Source organism: Podarcis pityusensis (assembly GCF_964106645.2).
Source record: "Podarcis pityusensis genome assembly, chromosome: 6".
Taxonomy (NCBI): Eukaryota; Metazoa; Chordata; class Lepidosauria; order Squamata; family Lacertidae; genus Podarcis; species Podarcis pityusensis.
In genome coordinates, this window is record NC_138030.1 from 66,377,076 (window position 1) to 66,397,734 (window position 20,659).

General features: G+C 39.1%; 1 protein-coding gene across 1 annotated transcript in view; it reads left to right on the forward strand.

Moving 5' to 3' along the window:
- AK5 (adenylate kinase 5) overlaps window positions 1-20,659 on the forward strand; it is an 88,303-nt gene that overhangs the window by 28,832 nt on the left and 38,812 nt on the right. Inside the window, exon 7 of the mRNA XM_081009000.1 lies at window positions 18,813-18,903. Within this exon, the coding sequence (XP_080865126.1) occupies window positions 18,813-18,903 (91 nt within the window). The remainder of the gene's footprint in view (window positions 1-18,812; window positions 18,904-20,659) is intronic.

A 20,659-nucleotide genomic window follows, 5' to 3' on the forward strand; every position in this document is an offset into this window, starting at 1 on the left:
ATCTGATAAATATTTCTGCAGATTTTGGAAGTATTAGTACTCAATGAATTTCACTTGTGGCTCCATCAAAGCCACCATCTTAACATTTACAAAAGTCCACTTAAGGGCACTTTACATTTATGACTATACCAGGGGATTGTGTGTAATACCAATTTTATTATGTATGCGTAAACGTTAGGAGCCCACAATTGGCATTGGGTTTCCAACTCTCATACATATATATGATATTTACACATGTACATCAATGATATGTTTGACATAGGTTAAATTGCATATATGAACTGTCACATATCAATCAACAAATGGTATGAACTGTAAGGCTTGGGAATGTCATAGTCATAAGACTATTGGATTTCTAGAAAAGTAATGTATGGCAAAAAGCCCACAACTTGGATCCTAAATTTTCATGAACAGGGTATAAAACAGTCCATTTTCACTTCTTCTTTTTTGGCATTGTACTTGAAAGGGTTATATAGCTTATCTAACTAATGTAACATCTGCTTGCCATTGTAATACAGTAGTTTCCTGCAACAATTAGGGTATTATCAACTACAGCCAGAAGGTTGAGAAAAAAAGAATCATCAGGTCTTTACAAGCTACTACTTCATACTTGGCAGCTAAAGCTTCTCAAGCAAGAGAGAAACTGTAGCCATAATGTAGGACTTATTTAATTAGAATATTTGTGTGAGAAATTAAAGGAAACAGGAAAGAAAGAATAATGTTGATCTAGTGTGTGAAAAGAGTCTGGCTTGCAGATAAGTAACTTCCGTTTAGTTAATGCACAACAATTCTTAATTATTATTTTTTAAAGAAACTTTAGCATTGTACAGCAAGCAACTAAACTTAGCTCAGGGAAATATTATTTGGGAAATAAGGTGGTTGCATGACAGTTTTAGAAGGATTTAAAGCAGGGAGCACTATCTTCTGGGCAAAAGTATGCCCTGAAATATTTGTGCTCTGACATAGTGCAGTGGGGGATGACTTGTGTAACTGGGGCTTCTGTGATGGGGGCGACTGCAGGGACACTGTCAGCACAAGCTTGTCTTGTGGAAAAGCTTTTGTAGTTATCCCTGCATGCCAGTCCTGTCTTAAGCATCACCTGCCAAATCTATCACAACAGGGCTTTTCTGCTGTGGTGCCTAATCTGCAGAAACATCTTCCTGCCTGCCACTCACACCCAAAAGCCAAATCTCCAGAATTTTCAGCACCTTCTGAAAACCTGTTTACCCCAGCATTCGTTGGTCATTGTTACCAAGTCATTGAGGGATTGTCTCATTTATTGTGATTCTGCTGCATTTTATTGTATTCACTTTGTTTTTGATATTTTATCGCTTGTTCTATTGTTTGATTCATATTCTTACTGTTGTAATCTGCTCTGGATTATTTATGAAGGGTGACATAAAATACTGCAAGTAAATCAATTGATTTTGCAAGTATCTATATCTATCTAATAGGGACGCGGGTAGTGCTGTGGGTTAAACCACAGAGCCCTAGGACTTGTTGATCAGAAGGTCGGCGGTTCAAATCCCCGCGACGGGGTGAGCTCCCGTGGCTCGGTCCCTGCTCCTGCCAACCTAGCAGTTCAAAAGCACGTCAAAGTGCAAGTAGATAAATAGGTACCGCTCCAGCGTGAAGGTAAACAGCGTTTCTGTGCGCTGCTCTGGTTCACCAAAAGCAGTTTAGTCATGCTGGCCACATGACCCGGAAGCTGTACGCTGGCTCCCTCGGCCAATAAAGCGAGATGAGAGCCACAACCCCAGAGTCGGCCACGACTGAACCTAATGGTCAGGGGTCCCTTTACCTTTACCTATATCTGTCTGTCTGTCTATATCTATCATCTGTCTATCTATCTATCTTCTATCATCTATCTGTATCAGGCATAGGCAAACTCAGCCCCCCAGATGTTTTGGGACTACAACTCCCATCATCCCTAGCTAACAGAACCAGTGGTCAAGGATGATGGGAATTGTAGTCCCAAAACATCTGGAGGGCCGAGTTTGCCTATGCCTGATCTATATCATCTATCTCCCAGTCAGGCCCAGCCATAGCCACGCTGTCTGGGACTGATGGGAATTGTAGATCAAAACATTTTGAGAGACTACCATACTACATAAAGTGTTCATGCTATGTATTTCCATGACAAGCTGTAAGATAAGACTGCCTCTCTATAAAAAAATTAAGTAAACATACTTTACTCCTTTTTTCCACAGCAATTTTTCCTTCCTAGAATTATACTTGCAAAACCCAAATAATACCATTAAATTGCAAGATACATTTGGTAGGCATTACTTCTAAGAATATATTTCCAGCAGTTACACATTTCAGTCTGCCAAGTAAAAGCCACGGAGATGGCATTAGATTTCCCCAAGGACTCTCATCCCCCCCCCCCCCCAGTATTTCTTTGTGAGCTCTTTTGGGAGGATGAGAGCATTAGGCCTTTTAGTAATTCCTTTAATGCTATTGAACAGAAATGTACTTTATGATTTCTTTGTAACGTCACAAAAACCTATTTTTCTCATGAAGTCTTGCTTCAACTTTTACAGATAAATCTAGCCCAACTCCTAAATTTCAGAGGTTTTTTCTTTGCTTTCTCATTTGGGATTCAGCATTTAAACTAAACAGGTTTTAGCTCTGTGATCCCTCTGAATGCTATTTATTTATTTATTTATTTATTTATTTATTAAAAAGCAACAATAAATAAATATACCTTTACTGTTCGAATAAAGGAAGCTATAAACTTCTTTGAGGGTTTTTTTAAACTAAAAAGTGCATGTAAAAATAAATGAAATGTGTGACAGAAAACAGATGAAGAGAAAGTGACTCAAGTGAATGCTAAAAGTTTGACACTTTCAAAGAGGCCAGTGGAGATTGTGAGTTACCAAGTGAAATGCAACCATGTACTGTCTGCTTGTCTTGCTTTGTTTTGCCCTATCTCAGAACAGGGCACCATCATGACTAGTGATGGGTTGCGTTTGTCTCAGGGCATCACATGTTGGGCAGGCCAGCCTTCATGGCTGGTAGGATAGAGCTGGCTTTTATTGACATATGTAAGAAGCAACACACATTCATTTCCATAAATCGTAAGAAAGGCTGAAATGTTTCCACCAAGAAGACTTCATTTGAAAACTCAGATGCTACATGCTGTGTTGTTGGGCTTAGAAAAGGGTGGGAAATAATGTGGTCTTGGGTTGTTGGAAAGTTCCAATGATAGCATTCCCTAGTCCTGTTCAGGCTCACATTTCAGAACACTTCTGCCACAGCCAGAAAAGTAGACTTTTCAACTGTTTGTACAGGGTTAGGATGCACAACATTAAGCTCAGAGTCCTTTGGCTTTCATGACTCCCAAGGAAAGCCCTTCTCGTTTTTACAGCAGGAGTAGCCATCCTGGAGGGCACCACGTTGGTTACCTCTGGACTTACAGGGTCAGCTGATGCTATGACAGCATCTTGTTCACCTTTGATGACGCCAGTACATAACTTGAGTCTAATGTAGGCAATTATTTTTGGGTATTCCCAGTGCTCTTTCCTTTAGCTCACCTGCGATGTATTTTATCAGTCCTACAGTCTGTTGGTATTGCTGTGCTGATACTTGCACAAGACCCTGAAGATTTGCCACCTGTCAAAATAGACAGTATTAAGCTAGATGGATCAGTGGCCCGTATGGCAGCTTTATAAGTTCATGGCTATATGACAGTCTTCTGAAATGCTAATTCATCCACTACTTCCTCCTAGGTTTCTGCTTTCATACTGAGATTTCTTTTGTCCTCTGGGAAATTTGTCTCAGCTTGCAAACTTTTCTTGAGCCTTTATACAAACACTGAAGCCAAGAATTGATTTGATCGTCCTCTTTTATTAATGCCTCCCCTATTTCTCCCATCTGCTATTGCTGTAACTTTGCAGTCCTGTTATGACTTGTTCTCTACAGGTACTGGACCTTTCCTATGAACTTTACAGGGTTCAACACAGGTCTCCTTTTTTCATTAAAAGTTCTTAACTTTTTACTGCCCGTTCAGTTTATTACTCATCTTCCCTTAATCTGAAGGTCTAGTATGCCATTTTCTTAAGTGAAGTTTTGTACTCTGACCATATAAAGGCACCAGAGTGAGCACTCCAGATTGGCTCTGCTGCTTTGTCCATGCACCCCTGTTGTTGCCACTGCCCCCAGCCCCCTACAGCTCTGTTCCAGTTGCTACTGATAGAACCTCAGTTCCTATTAAATTACTAAAAATTGCATAGGATGCAGAGCTGACTTCGTTATCGTGTAGGAGATGGATATGGGCAATTCTGCTGCAAAAATCTGGAGCAACTGCAAAATATTTTGGCTGTTCAGGAGATCGTTTCTGCAGGTCAACAGAATCTATTCTAATCCAAAGCAGGCCTGTCATTGCCATGAGTGAAACCAGTTTGGTTCTTTTGTAGTTAAAGTATGAGCTTAAATATGATTCCTTGGAAGACAATACAAGCAAAATTTATTCAGAGTTCTCTTTCATTACTTTCATCATTTGTGTCCTTTGGTGAGGTGCAGAAATTCATTTTCTGATCAAACTGTGAGATCTTTAAATCCTGCACATATGATTGCTTCTGTTCTTTTGGGTTCTTTATTTACCATTGCTATTAAACGGGGAGGAAAATAACTCTCTCCTTATGGTTCTATTCTTGTTCTGATAGTTCCAGAGATTTTATTTTTTATCACTTATAACATTATATTGAGCATTCCTTGAATTCAACATAACTCAAGCTTGCACTGGCTGTGCATATACTACTGGGCCAGGCTCACGGTTCGTGTATTAATCCCTTAACAACTTGGGTCTAGGATACTTAAAGGACTGCCTTATCCATTATATCCCTTTCCAATCACGGAGGCTTTAGGGAGTCACCCATGGCGCAGACGCACAGCTCATGTCAGCTATAAGCCACGTGCTGAATACTGTGGGCCCAATTTTGTGGAACAGGTCAGACAGGCCCCCTCCCTGTTGAATTCTGACACCAACTGAAGACATATATTTTTTTAATCCAGCAAGTATTTTAACTGAATTCTGATTTTATAGTTTAACTGAATTTTATTGCACCAAGTTTACTGTACACTGTTCAGAGACAAATATAATTAGGCATATATAATTTTAATTAAGCAAATAGAAATTATTATTTAAATTGTTGATATAAAGTAAAAAATAAAGGCAAGGCAAAGCTGTATCTGTACGAAGTATCTCCCCTCCCCCTTCGATACTTTTCAATAGTTTTTTCCTGCTTGGGTTCCTCTTGAGCCCTTGTCCCAAGGGGGGCTCTCTGCAGGCATCCTGTCTAAGCAGCTCTGTGTGTTCAGTAGCCTCTCCTTTCTTCCCTTTGTATGCTGTGGTGAGAACAGGATGCTGGACTAAATAGGACATTGGCCTGATCCAGCGACGTGCAGCAATGAAGACACTTCACCGAATTGGAGGGAGGAAGATGGCGGCTGTAACAACTTCTCCTTTGTGAACCCTCCGGATTACAAACCTTTTATAGCCTTTTATAGCCTTTTACTGCCGTTTTTATAGCTGTTTTATTAGACTTTTAAATTATTTTACTTCTGTTAGAAGTTTTTAATCGTTTTACTTCTACGGTTGGCCTGTTGGGGCCAATATACGTATCAACAAGGATATTCAAACCCTCTGCTGAGAAAGCCTGCCGCTGATTAGTAACGCCGCCTTGAAGACTGGGTTATGTTGAGAAGTGGAGGAGGAGAAGCAGCAGGGTTTTCTTGCATTCTTATGTAGTGTATCTCCCCTCCCCACTCCGGCATAATACAATTATAGGATTTCTCTGTCGGCAAAACAAAGGAGGTCTATCACTAAGGACAAATTGAAAATTGGTTCTTCCTTCCGTTTTGCCGTGCGTATTTAGAAATTCAGTTGTTGCAAGCAAGAATAGAAGCTTTTGAAGCTTTCTTCACTAATTAGCATAAAACACTCATTATCTCTGGACTCAGCTAGATTGGTAAAGAAAAAGCGATATATATGCATTAGATATCCAGAAAGGGGAGGAGGAAAATGGCTATTTCAATTCCAGACTCAGCTCTGCAGTGAGGTGACCTGCAACTCGGGAGGTATGAAATAACTCTTAAGTGGCAAAATGTTAGCTTCTAGCTATTTACAAAGTGCTAGCAAATGCTCACGTGGAACACCAGAGGTGTTGAAAGCATGTGCTATGTATGAAAATACTCTACAAAACATGAAATTGCCATCAACGGTAATGGCTGTTTTTAAACAGAAAGAATGGCAATTCAGAGAACTGTCTAGAGTATTGAAAGCAGTTGAGCCACATCTTCTGTTCTTGATGTAGATTCATTTATGGAATGATGTAGATTCATTTAGGGAATGAGATGTATTCCCATTAATACTTAAACGCATTCAGGTTCTTTCCTTAATACTTTTGAAATGCTGTTTCCATCTCTGTGTTCATCCAGTTATTTAAATTGCTTGTTAGGCTGTCAGATTGTCATACAGGTTTTAATTTCCTGCAGGCTTTGCTAATTTAATCCCTGTACAACTTCAGTTTAGCTGTCTTTGTTGAACCCAGCAAGGCTTCTCATAATTAAAAGTCAGAAACTACATACAGTCTTGCATTTCTAAGGTTAATAAATACAAATGATATTTTCATTGCCATATTCTATTAAACTAATCAGTTAAGGTCTTGAGCATGCAATGCTTAAATTCACTATTTGATGGAGATGGACTGTTCTCGGTATATACACCTATACCGAGAATAGTGTAAACCATCCACTTACGTCATAACAACTAGAATTACTTTTGCTATCATTAGTGCCCTTTTCCAAGCCACTATAATCACAAAAACGGCTGATGAGATCCCTATGTAACTGAACAGTTCAAACCAAAGTTTATCTACGTGATTGTATACCTAAGTTAAGTGTGTCATCAAATGGTGAAAATAAGCACTGGGGCTTATTAACTATAAGAAAACAGATATGGATTTCTAGATTGCGAAATGGTTTCACATCCTGTAGTGGCAACACAAATTCGACTGTGTACACACCATACATTTATAGCACATTTAAAGCACATCACTTACCTCAAAGAAACTTGGGAACTGTAATTAGTTAAGGGTACAGGGCATTGTGCTCTGTGAGGGGTAAACAATGGTTCCCATGATTTTCTGGGGTAATTCATATGCATTAAATATATGACATGTAAATTCTAGCAGTCTAAAACAGGACTAAGAAACCATGGGGGTAGGGAATACAGTCTGCCAGGCCTCTCTGTCTGGACCTCAGGACTCTTACCTATTTCCTTACCTTTATTTTATTATATTTGTATCCCACCTTTCTTCCTAGAACCAAGGCAGTCACCCATCCAAGCACCAACCAGAGCCATACCTGTTTAGCATCGGCAAGGTGGTGGCCTCATGTGCTTTCAAACTATACCCTTCAGACCAAACCATGGGAATATACAGTGTGTACCCACCCTCTCTTTCCCAGCCATTCTGCTTGAGTGCTTTTGCCTGGCTGGAATGTGTCCTTAAACTGATAATAGTTTTAGTAGTAGTAGTAGTAATAATAGAAGTAATAATAATTTATGACTTGTACCCCGCCCGTCTGACAGGGTTGTCCTAGCCACTCTGGTTGGCTTACAACAGAATATCAAAGAACACAACAAAACACAAAAAAATAAAAGCTTCCTGATACAGGGCTGCCTTCAGATGTCAGTGCCACAACTTTCACTCTCTGTCCTGAGATTGCATTTTAATAACTCAGAAAGAACACTCTCTCTTTACTCTGATGCAACATTTAGTGTTGTTCCACTGGAGTTGTTAACATTTTTCCTGTAAACCACTAGACTGGTAACTACCTAATCTCTTTCCCATTTCATTTTAATCTTTCTACTGTGCTTTTCTAGAACCACTTTCCAGTTACAAAAACACTTGTTTTGCTAAAGAACAATGATTGCCTTGTTTTCAGTCATTACTCTCTTCCTACATTGTCCACAATATGGTCATTCTTGCCAGATACTGTAAAAATCACAATGTATTCAGCATGTACGAGACAGCAGTTTTACAAGGTGGTTTCTCTTTGTGATTTTTCCCCTTCCCTCTTTTATATGCCTGCTGCCAAGCATTTCTGTCCACCATCTTCAATGACTTCATCTCTCACTGAATTCCCTGTTCATGGCAGTTTATGTGCCCTTATGATACGCTGTGCCTCCAATTCCAGATGGCTCAGAATTTCCCTTCTTTAGATGTCTTGGAATATATTTGAGGGCTGTTCCCTTTTGACCAAGTCACTTTTTGGTTCAGGGCTTATGTAGATACTTCACAACAAGAAAAAGGAGCAATTATATTTGTGATAATTTACAATATAAATTTACACTAAACCAAGAGCCCTTGCACACAAACCATTTACAGTGCCGTAGCTATTTGTTTCAGTGTTTTTTGGAGTTAAATTTGTATGTCACTGTTTCATGGTATGTGATTGCCTTGTTTCCTGTCCACACGAACTAGTAAGTGGTCAGAGTTATGAGCATGGACACAGAGCAGTGATAGTCCTTAAAAAGGGATTTTGTGTGTTTGTGATGCTGAGGTATTTAACACCTGTTATTCCAGAATTATGTTTGGGGGTGGTGTTAGATGGCAAGAATTTCTTGAGTTAACTGCTTTAGTCTGAGATATGCATAACTTGTCAGAAGAGGTTGATGAAAGCGGGAAAGTGTGAAATGGAAGTTGCTCAAACCACACACTCCAAAGGCCACACAAAATGTGGGAAATTGCATAAAACAGCTTCAACACAATAAAAATATTGCAGAACTATTTTAGATCTTTGACAAAAAAAAATTTGGCTATAGAAGAAAAGATGGTTTGATGACTGCAATATTCCAGAATAGCGATGGAATAATAACAAGGTCATGTGGAAACGCATGGAAATTTTTTTAAAAGACAGCAACAATAGTGCTACAATTTATATGTCTGGAAGGGACACAAACCTCTTTTCAGAAGCTCCACAATATCAGTTTCCTCTGCCCCTCCACTTTACAGAAGAATTGTCTTTCACTAATCCTGATCCTGGTAGATCGCAGGATCCTTATTGTGTACAAAAAGTTACGGGGTAAAAGCTAAAAAAACTCTGTTCAATCCTCCACACCCCCCCCCCCAAGCCCAACAACTCTGAACTCTGGGCACCTCCCTCCTAAAAAAAGCTCAACAACCCTGGGCAATCCACCCAGCCCACGCCCGCTCCTCCTCCCTCCAATGACAATGGGTAGATCACTGCCAGTTTTTTTATACTGGGAGTAGATCACAGTCTCTTGGGAGCTGGACATGCCCATCTCTTTTCTGTTGCCTTGATCAAAGCATAGACTCTTTGGATAGCTGTGTAATTCCTGGCCTCTTGTGGTAGAGCAGGTGAGAAACCAAATGTAATCATAACCTAAATTGTTTTGTTCAGTCAATATGAAAACAATATTCCATAAATACTCCGAATGGCTATGCAATATCTATAACTTCATTAAGTGGCCCGGTGCAACACTTTATGTTTACTTTTATGTTTAGCTTGCCTATTAAATGTGCAGAATCCATATATATATAAAATGAAGGAAATTTAGCTGAAATTACAAAGCACTGCATATTTCCCCCTCACTGTCTCAGTGCTAATATTTGCCTCACTTGCTTCACTTACGGCTATCAAAGAGCTTGCTTTAGGAGGAAAGAGCTTAGTAAGTATATATGATACAGCAGAGGCAATAGAAAATTAAACACACCCAAGAGGCTCTGCTTTAAACTGTGTATTTTGCAAGCGCTTTATACATTAGTTCTCAATAAGCTTCCTTTCCTCTTAGTTCCAGTGAGACATGCTGTGTTATATTGCCTTTGATTTCTAGAGTTCAATGCTCTCAAGCCACTGAGAAATTATGCAGTTTTCCACCTCCACAATAACAATTATAAAGAATGTAGTAACGTAATCCAGTCACATTACTCCACTTTTTAAACACTTAACAGTGTTACTTAGACATCTGAAGCCCTTCCCACACTTCCTTTCCCTTTGTACCATATGATAAAAAGGCAATATGCATGATCCAGCCAAAGTTAAGCACTCTGAATTTCCATAGACACAATGGGAGCATATTTAACATTTACAGCCTGCTTTACTTTCCCACTTAAGTCAGTGGGACTTTACATTGCATACCTATTGGCTTGATTGTACTTTTGATTTTTTAAAAAAATTACATTTAGTATGTACTTTTGGTTAGACAAAAATAACCAGCCAATTGTCCAGATAGTTTTTGGCAATAAAAATTATTCAACATGAACTGAATAATTAATGTAAATAATGGTGAAGTAATGTATATTGTAGTTGGGTTAGAAATTTGCATTCCCCCCCCCCCAAATTGTTTAGCTTTTGTAGCCTAAACTCAGGGTGGGGCTAGAAGTTATTAGCTTCTTAACACTCTCCCTGCCTGGCAGTTTTTAATACTCGCCTCCAAGCTGTCTTTCAAAGGCAGAAGTGAGTCCTGCTGTGGGATAAATGGTTGGGAGGCATTTGTAGGTGAGAATCAGCTGGTGAAGTAAAGATTTGGAACACAGGAGTTGTCCTAGGTTGAGTCAGGTCAACACTGACTAGAAGTGGCTCATCTGGTTATTCTGGGGATCCTTCACAGTCCCACGTGGGCATACCAGGGATCAAACCTGTGACTTCTGCATGCATAGTAGGTGTTCCACTTTTGATGGGTTGCGCTTCCCATTTTTCAATCCTCATATTTTGGCAAATTCAGGGATTGTAGCTATTCTTAGCAGAGAAAAAGAGACATTGCAAAATTGGAATGCAGCAGAAAGATCCAACTGAGAGACAGTGTATTGCAGTCTTACAAGATATCAAGTTTCCAAGCTTTCAGTTTACACTGTTGTTGTTGTTATTTTGTATTGTCTCAGAAATAAGCCCTTGGAGCAAATCTTGTACATTGCTATAGGGAAACAAATCCAATTTTCAAAGTCCATAAACTTTTTAAATGCCCATTATCTTTATTGTATTTATGAACCAAAAGGCAATATAACAAAATAGTTTAAATTGAGAATATGATTCAAGAAGCATAAATATAAGTTTGAACTAAATAAATTAGGTCTAATGTATTTTGGGGCATGAAAATGAACGCTGGGGAGCTCTTGTAAACCATCTAGACATCAGTTATGAACCTGCAGTTAATATTTTTAAGAAGCAATTGTAGTTTGGTTTAAAAATCTTTTAATGCCTTTCTTTACTGGCATAGCTTACCTAAAGGCATATAATTTGAAGGTCAGCTTTTACTGTTGTAACCAGTAAATCTCAGGTAGAAACAAACAACAGCTGATAGCAGAAGGTTTGGCATTATCCTCCTTAAGCGACCAAAGCTTGAAATTGTTAGCAGAGGAACATTTTGCTTGGATACATACAAGGGAAGTGTGCTAGTTATCTAAGCCAGTTTGTACATCCTACAGCCTGTGCCTATGATTCATGATGGAACTGCATGGTATTGCAGTTCCCCATATTAAGAAGCTTGTTTCTGTTACCAGCAGCTACACACATAGGTTGTTACATTTGTGAATTGAGGCTTAGCTGACATAAGAAATCTATGAGCTGATTGCCTATGTCTTTTTCTTTGCTTGAAAGTAGATTCAGGGGAGGTCAGTTTGGACTTATCCAAAGCTACTGTTAGCCCCCTAGGGGAGGTGTGGAAAGGGTAGATACTACGGAGACTTACCTGCCTTTTCATCCCTTTATGACTAAGAGCAGTTTAGAAGGCAGGGGCGATTCTGATAGAGAAAAAGGCACCAAGATTAGCCCCCATGCCCCAGCACTGTGATCCCAAGTCCAAACTGCCCTTTCCCAATGGATACTTCTAAGTAAAGAATAAGACATTGGATGGTCCAATCACATCATGACTAGTTTAGCCCCAGAGAGTTTAAGAAAATGTGCTTTGAAACAACCAATTAATGAATATGTTCACATGTAACAGTTTTCCAGAGTAATTTATGGCCCCTCCCTTAAAAACACCTCATTTTCTCTCCACGATGCAATTCTTATATCCACTATCTTAAATTCAATGATCGTTGAGTAAGGGAGTAATTACAATTGATACTTTTTTTTCATAAGGAGGTTCTAACCAATTATTTCTGTCTGGAATGACCAAAGTAGTTACCTTCAGTTGAACAGGCAAACTATCTTAGGTAGCCTTGTAAGCATTTGCCTTCATGAGAAAACGATCTGACAGCAATAGGTAGATTGACCTACAAGTCAGTAATGGAAGAGATAATCTTTAAAGCTGAAATACCATACTTACTTACCTTGGAGTAAATCCTATTAAACAGGGAGGCTTACTTCTGAATAGACATGTATAAGATTGTGCTGTAAAGTATGTGGGGCATAAGCTGTTTTGCCTGATTAATTTGTGCTGCAAGTACTCTATTCAAGGTCCTGGGTTCACATATTGGGTACAGCTGGGAAACCAAAGGCTGAATCTGCAGGGCCTGTTCCAGAGGTCACTAGATTACACTCAGACTGTACCTTTAAGGGGCTATATAGCTCAGTAGTAGAGCACTTGCTGTACATAGGTTCCATCTTCAAGTAAAATACGTCAAACAGCAGCATTAGGGAGAAGGATTGTCTGAGACCACAATCTAATGCCAGACTGAACCATTAGACCCTTGGTCTGGCTCAGTGTAAGATGACTTACTGCATTCTTATGTGACTCCAGTACATTTAGTAAACCATCCTACATCTCTAGTTATTATTAGCTGTCTTGAAAAGGATTCAAAATAAGGAGAGAAACTAGGCTGAGTTTTAATACCTATGCCACTTTCCTCCACCACTGTAATTCCCTTGTCCAAGACACCTGTGTATATACTGTCCACTTCTATTATAGTTACTGATGACAGCCTGAGGGACAGAGCAAAACAACTTGACTAGTGCATCATTGGCAATGCTGGAAAAAAAAGAAATGACAACACAGAACTTAAATGTCTAAGAACTGATTTGGGGAGGAGAAATGGAGAGGAGTAAATAGATTTCTTCTGTCAAAAACGCTCAGCACAACTTTCATTACATTTTAAAAGCAGTTAAAATGCATTCATAAGCCAGATTGACAGCATGGCCCTCCTCCTTCATTTTTTATCACATAATACTAACTAGTCACCCACTCAGCACAAAGCAAACCTTCTCATTACTCACATATTAGCCTCACAGCAAGAGAACTTCCAATTAAGCATGGCAGTTTTCTCAGAGTATTTTGGGGGATGGGGTGGGGGGAACACACAGCACTCATCCAGTTGCTGATTTGTACAAAGTGGGAACATGTTTTAAAATTGGTTTAATGAACAGACTTAATCAAAGCAGTGTAGACCAACCCTGTTCATATTTAGTTGAAAGTATGTCCCATTGCTCTGTGGATCTTCTATGTAAGTATGCAGAGGATTTCGTTTCATTTCGGTGTGCTCAGCTATGCCTAACTCTGCATAGCATGGGACTCTAAGCTGTGGTCCTTCAGATACTTACTAGGGAGACTTATTTCAAATTAACAAGTGGTAGGATGCAGTTGTTAACTACGACATCTGAGAGGACCAGTTTTATTCAGTGGTCCCTAGGCATCTCCGGCTTATTTTTGAAGCCAATACTCTTTCCCAGCTCTGTTTGGAGATGCAGGGATTGAACCAGAGGCGTTCTGCATGCAAAGCAGGTGCTATACCTCCAGGCTGTGGATCCAAAGCTTTAACTGAGATACAGCTCATTATTTTAGTCTCTTACCAATCGTAATTCATTGCAAGTTTACATTGACACAATGTTAAGTCTTTGCATGCCTAGATAAAGTGACTATAGATGAGGAACTTGAATTTTTAGAGCATTTGTTTTGGGTTATGTGACCACTATGTTAATAGGACTGGAGAAATGTAGTATTGTTGCTACCGGGTTAGGACGAATGCAGCTTAGTTACATGATAATCTAACGCCATCAAGCAAATTATTAAACTACCATATAAGAAGAACTGATAAGAGTCAGTTCAGTAGCTCTCCAATGATCTCCTTCAATTATTATTTGAATTAACTTTTAGAGAGAATGTACATGTACTGTTACAACCCAAATATTATGTTTATTATTTTAGTATTATTTTATTATTATTTTATACCTGGAGATCTCAGTGCAGTTCACAGCACAGAATTACAATATAAAAAACACAAAATACATAACACAACAGAAACAAAGACAGCTCAACGACAAACCTACCTATACAACGCTGACACAAACCTCACACATACACTATGTGAAAGAACGAAAGTGTGCTACCCCCCTTCTCTCTCCCCCCACTCTTCTCCCCCAACCTTATACTGTATACAGTATTAAAGTCTCACGTGAAATATGACTGATCTATAGAAAGGACTTTTATGATCTGAAAATTGAGTTGATGTATGTACGTTAGTAACCAAAGAAAATCTTTAATAAAAACATTAAAAAAAATAACCCTCCCTTCCACAGCACATTTTAAATGGGCATTAGATGTCAATAAGCCAAAGGCCTGGTTAGAGAGGAATGTTTTTGCCTGTGATCACTTGTATTTATGGTGCTTCATATCATTCATATAGGTGGACTGCCCAGAGAGGGTCATATATGGCATCCTGGTTTCACTATAGCGATGAGAAGCAGGTCTGTGGCTTCTTTTTGATGGCAAGTTATTTGAGAACCATGTTTGATTGCACAGGCTTTAGCCTGCACTATGGGAGGAAAAAGGGAGTGAGCAAGCCACCTAACTTAGCACGTGCTGCCAGAAAATGAACATTTTTAGGTTTCCTCTGTTATTTTGTTACTTTCAAAATATCAAAATACAGGCATCAGAACGTAAAGGTTAAATCAATTTAAAATGTTCATAAAGGTTTTCAAAAACAGGAAACATTTATTGTAATGGTATTTCTGGAGCAGGGGACAATGGCACATATTTAAAAACAGTTATTTTTGTTAACCATAAACTGCTAAGAGGACCTGGCTGTAGCTCAATGATAGCTTTGCTGGCAGAAGGTCTCCGGTTCAATCCCTGGTGTTTCCATGAAGGGCTAAATCAGAGTTTTCCAAACTTTTCATGTTGTTGATACACTTTTTATACATGCATCATTTTGTGACACAGTAATTCAGTTTTACTAGCAAACTAACCCCTTTCCAGCCCCGGGAGGAGTGTGGTGAATATTCGCATGACACATCTACACACTGCAACCAACACACTAACATGTCACAACACACAGTCTGGAAATCTCTGGGCTAAATAGTATTAGAAGTATAATAACATTATTTAGCCACCATTATAAAATAAACCAATTATTTTGGGGAATGTTGCTTAGTTAGACACAATTCTTTCAAAGAATTATTAACAGATTTCGGCTGGAAATATGGAACTCTTTTTGGATTAATGCTTCTAAAATTCAGAATGTATTTATTACTCAGTGACTTGGCCAAGTTTTATTGTTCATTTTGAAAACAGTTGAGATAAACAAGAGATGGCCCCATGGTTTATGTGGCCTTTCACATGCTGCAACTGCTGTGGTTTAATTTCAACCAGGAATGGGGGACTCGTGAATCCCACCAGCCCCAGCTTGCGTGGCCAATGGTGAGGGATGATGGGAATTGTAGTCCAAAGGCATTTGGAGGGCAACAGACTCCCTATACCTGATTTAAACATTTGGTAAGCTGTTGTAAGAGAATTGTACTTGAAAGTCATTCCAGCCAAAGCCCGCTAACCTATTTTCTTTTAAAGTAATGCAGGACAGGCACTGACTGAGTTTATGATGCAGCTGCCAGAGACGGCTATTCTCTGTAATAACAGGAAAGTAGTGACTCCATAGTGGGAGAATATGGCTCCATGGTGGGAGAATTGGAGTGCAAATACACAAGATTGTTCCTGTTCATTTGTGAAGTGTTACAGAATATGATCATATCCTAGCAACACCTTAATATATGCAAAAAGGAGGGTTAAAACAAATAATTTTGCTTAGTACTGCTGCTAGCAACTAAAACTAAAAACATTGCTTTAGACTGAGCACTCGTCTGTCTCTTCAAGAAAGCTAGGCTTCAGAGTGTTGGGATTAAGGTCTGCATCAAACTGCACAGTGGAGTGTTAGCAGGAAAAGCAGGAGAGGCCCACTAAAATATAAATGAGCTGCTTGCCCTTTGGATTCATTCTTCATGAAACGAAACATTAATCCAAAATGAAGAACGACCTGAGGTATAGGGGTTCTGCCAGATGGAGTCAACTGGAAATTAAAGCTGCTCCAAGGTTGGTGGGCAAGGCAAACACAGGAAGCTAAGGACTATTATTTTTGTCAGATGAAAGCATGCACAGCAGAGAACATGCATAGTGCCATGCAAGACCAGCAGCCTGATCTTTGGCAATTTTGCTTTGTGGAATGAGACTTACTCTCAACTAAGTGTGCTTCGGAATTCCGCTTGGGAATAAGTAGGAGGTTGACTTGGTGTGGATTTATGTCCTGCTTCCTCCCGTTCAATTCCTTGGAAAATTACTTTGACATTCTATGCTCCCTGCCTGACAGAAAGTGGAAATAAACAAATTCCCCATCAGTTTGAATCTGAATTGCTCATTGATTTTTTCACAGTGATTCTTCTGTCCACACTAGTTACTTAGAATACTGTTAAAAATGTGAAAGGTGTGATCTTTTGAGGCTTTTCCAGAGACTAGTTACCTGAAAGTATGACATTGACTATTTGTGTTGCAAAGGTTTATGTTTTATGTTTTCATCTTAGTTCATTTTTCCTGTAATATTCATGTATTATATGGATGGGCGAGCTTCAAGCTTGTGGGATCTGTTTGTTTGCTTACTAGAGCCCTCAGATCCATCAGCTGGGGGACAAGTGTTTGCATAGGGACTCAGTGGGGGAGACATTCACTTAAAGGTAAAGAGGACTTCTGAATACATCCCCCCCCAGGAATTTGTTTTTGTTACCAAATGTGAGTTCTTAGTTTTTCACATAAAAATTCATGTATGGCTCCCGCCCCCCATCTCCCTTCCTAAATTTCTTCATTTCAGCAGCATTTAGTCTTTATTTTTTATAGTTTTCATTTATATACATTACAACAATTATTTAACCAAGTTTTAACATTTTCAATTTTGACTCCCTCCCCCCTCTTTCTGCGGTTCCTTACATTTATTTTCATCCTTTCCTGCATACTTCAAATTGCCTTAACTTATTCTTTTAATCGTCTACTCTCATATATATCTCATATCTATTTTTTTAAACTGCAGGTTTTTACAATAATCCTGCCAATGTCTCGATCTGTTTATAGTTTGTTTATAAATACTCAATAAACTACTTCCATTCCTTCTAAAAGTTTCTTATTCTTCTGTTAAGTTTTGCCATTTCTGCATACTCCATTGGTTTCTGCATTCAATCTTCTTTCTTTCGGACCTCTTCATCCTTCCACTTTTGGGCAAATAACATTCTTTAATCGGTGCTTTTTTTCTGGGTATACTCAAGGGTATGCAGTACCAACACCCCCCCCAATGGTAAGAGTGTTGCAATTACTGTAATAGCTTCATGGTGAGTACCAGCACCATTTTTTCTTAAAACAAACAAACCACTGTTAATCCTTAAGGTAATACCTGGTGGTCACAAGCCTTTGCTGTTCTCCTTCCATCTACATCAGTCGCCGCACCTTCCTCCCCCAGAATACAGGAACTTCCACTTTTATTTATTTATTATTTTAGAGGGGGGCACAAATAACTTGATGAAATAGGTGTGCAGGGCCATTCCTAAAGAATATTGCCCATTGTGGTGGAAGGAAATGAAAGAGGGGTTTTGTGCTGGTTATAATGGATAAACTACAACATGTTCCCCATTTTGTATGGGCAAAATAGAAAGATTTCTGCTTGAATAGACATATTTAATTGTGTTTTAATATAAGTTTCTTCGAGAGCCCACTGAACAAAACCAGTAAGGTATAATGGATAGAGTGTTCAACTTGGACCAAGGAGATCTGAGTTCAAATCCTCACTCTACCATGAAACCCAAAATAAAATCATTACCTTTCAGTCTAACTTATGTCACAACATTGTCGTGAGAATATAATGGCGCAATCCCAATGTAAATCATCGGTATCCTTAGTATCTTCTTGGGAGGGTAGGTAACAAATTTAAACAATATTACTATTTGGGCACATATATTTGAAAAATACATTATTCATATCAATAGCTTGCTATATTGTTATTTTAATCTGATTGCACCAACCATTGAAAAAATAAAGGAATGCAATGCCTACTCCATCATTTAAATAGATACGGAATGGCTCAGAGAGAGGCAGGACAAGGGCTGTTGGGGGCTTAATGGCTAAGGCTTACATTTATTGTGCTTCTGTAAACTGGCATGAGATTGCACCATTATGTTTTGGTACTTCAGCAATGCAAGAAAGCAAAACAGGTGTGCAGGCAATAATATAAGGACGACAATAGTAACTGCTGCAGTGCCTTTGGTGTAGTGGATAATTGTCGCTTGTTCTTGCAACGTTCTTTTCCCCTCTATTTGGAATCATGGGGCACTACATGCCTGAATGATTTTGTGTAGCGGTGTCTCTGCACAAGCCTACTCAGTTGGTTCACTACAGTAAAACAGAAGTGTGATTGATGTGTTTTGTTGTAGGGAATAAAGGAAGCCAATGCAGATTCTACTGTGGTTCCATGCTTCAGTGACGTTTGATATTTATAGGAATATTCCACCTGGCTCTAAAAGACTTTGTATAATACCATAACATTCAGATAAATAACCAAACCTGTTTTGGAATGTCTGATTGCCTTCTGTTTTATTACTAGTTTGATGCTGAGAGAGATGAGGAAGAAGTATTCAAAGACATAAGCATGGCAGTTGACAACAAACTGTTTCCTCCTAAAGAACCTGTTGAAGGTGAGTTGATTATTAACCCCCAAATACTGTAGGCCCAGCCTTGCTTTCACAATGTAACATATTTTCAAGATCAAAATATATTACTGCTTCAGAAAAAGTATATTAATAAAAAAATTAATGTCATTGATTTTAGGGGGTTCCATGTCTATTATGTATGCACTAATATGTGACATTTTCTGAGCACTATTAATGTTCTGTTGATATACAATATATACCGTAATGTATGAGACAGGGATGGTTCACATATTCCCAAATTCATACTTGAAAAGTGCTACCATAAAGGATTTTTAAAACCACATTTGGATCATAATGTGTTAAGTGATCATCACACATTATAGTATATAAAGATGAATTGACCCATTTCTCTCCTGAATATGATTTGTGTGTAAGATTTAGCAGTGTGAAAAGCAGCCCAAAGTATTTTTTCCTGGTAGCAGGCCTTTCTCATACTAAAAACACAAAAACCCACTGGTATTTATTAGCATACTATAATATTGTATGTGTGTGCATGTGCACTGTGTGATTTGTTTACAGTTTTGTAAACCTGCGAAATGCAAAAATAAAAAATAAAAAAGATACTAAGCAGGTCTTGCGCTTCGAGGACTTCAGGTAACCCTTCAGAAATAAATTCACATAGACTCATATTTTAGTTTAAGGTTGATGGGCAAAATTTAGGCCACAACTTTATTGATTACACAATGTGAGCGGTATTGGCTTAGGCATTGACAAACTATAACTGACTCCTGCCCACCCCACAGGAGGTCTGGAAGGGTAAACCAAGCAAGGGAGCTACATCGATGCAAATTGACTGTAGCTCACCCCAGAGTTCCTGTGGTTCTGGCATGGCCCTAGCCCTTCAAGCGGACTTCAGACGAGATCCAGGACCCCCAGATTCCTTTAACGGAATACCCTTTTCATGGAGGGGCAGGTGATGGCCACACCTCACCTCCCCCATCCACAACTAAGTCAGTGCCTAACCGCCCAACCTTACAAAGTTGTGACAATTGCTGGGAGGTAGGCGAAAACCAAATGGCCAGTGCCAATCTGCCACATGGACAAAATTCCTACCAGGCTCCTGCCACAAAACAGGTGACCAACCGAAGTCCCAAGCAAGGCCAAAGCACAGAAAACCAAAGAGGGCGGGTGGGTGGGTGTTTGGCCGCGCGAAGCAAGTGGCTCTGATGCATCACACTGCCGTTTATAAATCCTCCTCCTCCCCCAACCCGCAAATCAATCTGATTGGGTGTCGCAACTGGCGCGATCGTGGGACCGCCCCAAAAACAACCGGGCTATGCCCAGCCTCCAGATGCTGTGGGGGCCCCAAGGTCCTGTGCGCAAGCAGGACACTCCTTGAAGAGGATCCCATTTGTCAAAATTAGTCAAACTATCATTTTAACCTCTACCTCTATTTTATTTGAACTATTTCTTCTGTCAAACAGAAATAAGATATTAAAGAGAAATCCTTAATTATGATTCTTCCTTTTCTATTAGGGTGAGGGAAACCTATAAAAAGCTGAACAAAAGAATTAAAAGCCAAAGAGCCCTTTGCTTACATCAAAGATTTTAATAAAGCAATATTTTAACTCAGTTACCTCCACTACTAATAATTTCTTCCTGCAGTGTATCTATTCCAACCTGCAGACTTTCAACAGAATGTTTTTGTAGCATATCCAAGCCTTTGCATCTTAAATTCCAATACTGTAATTGGTAGGAAGAAATGGTTTTTAAAGGAAAAAACTACTTGCAGTCTTCAAAG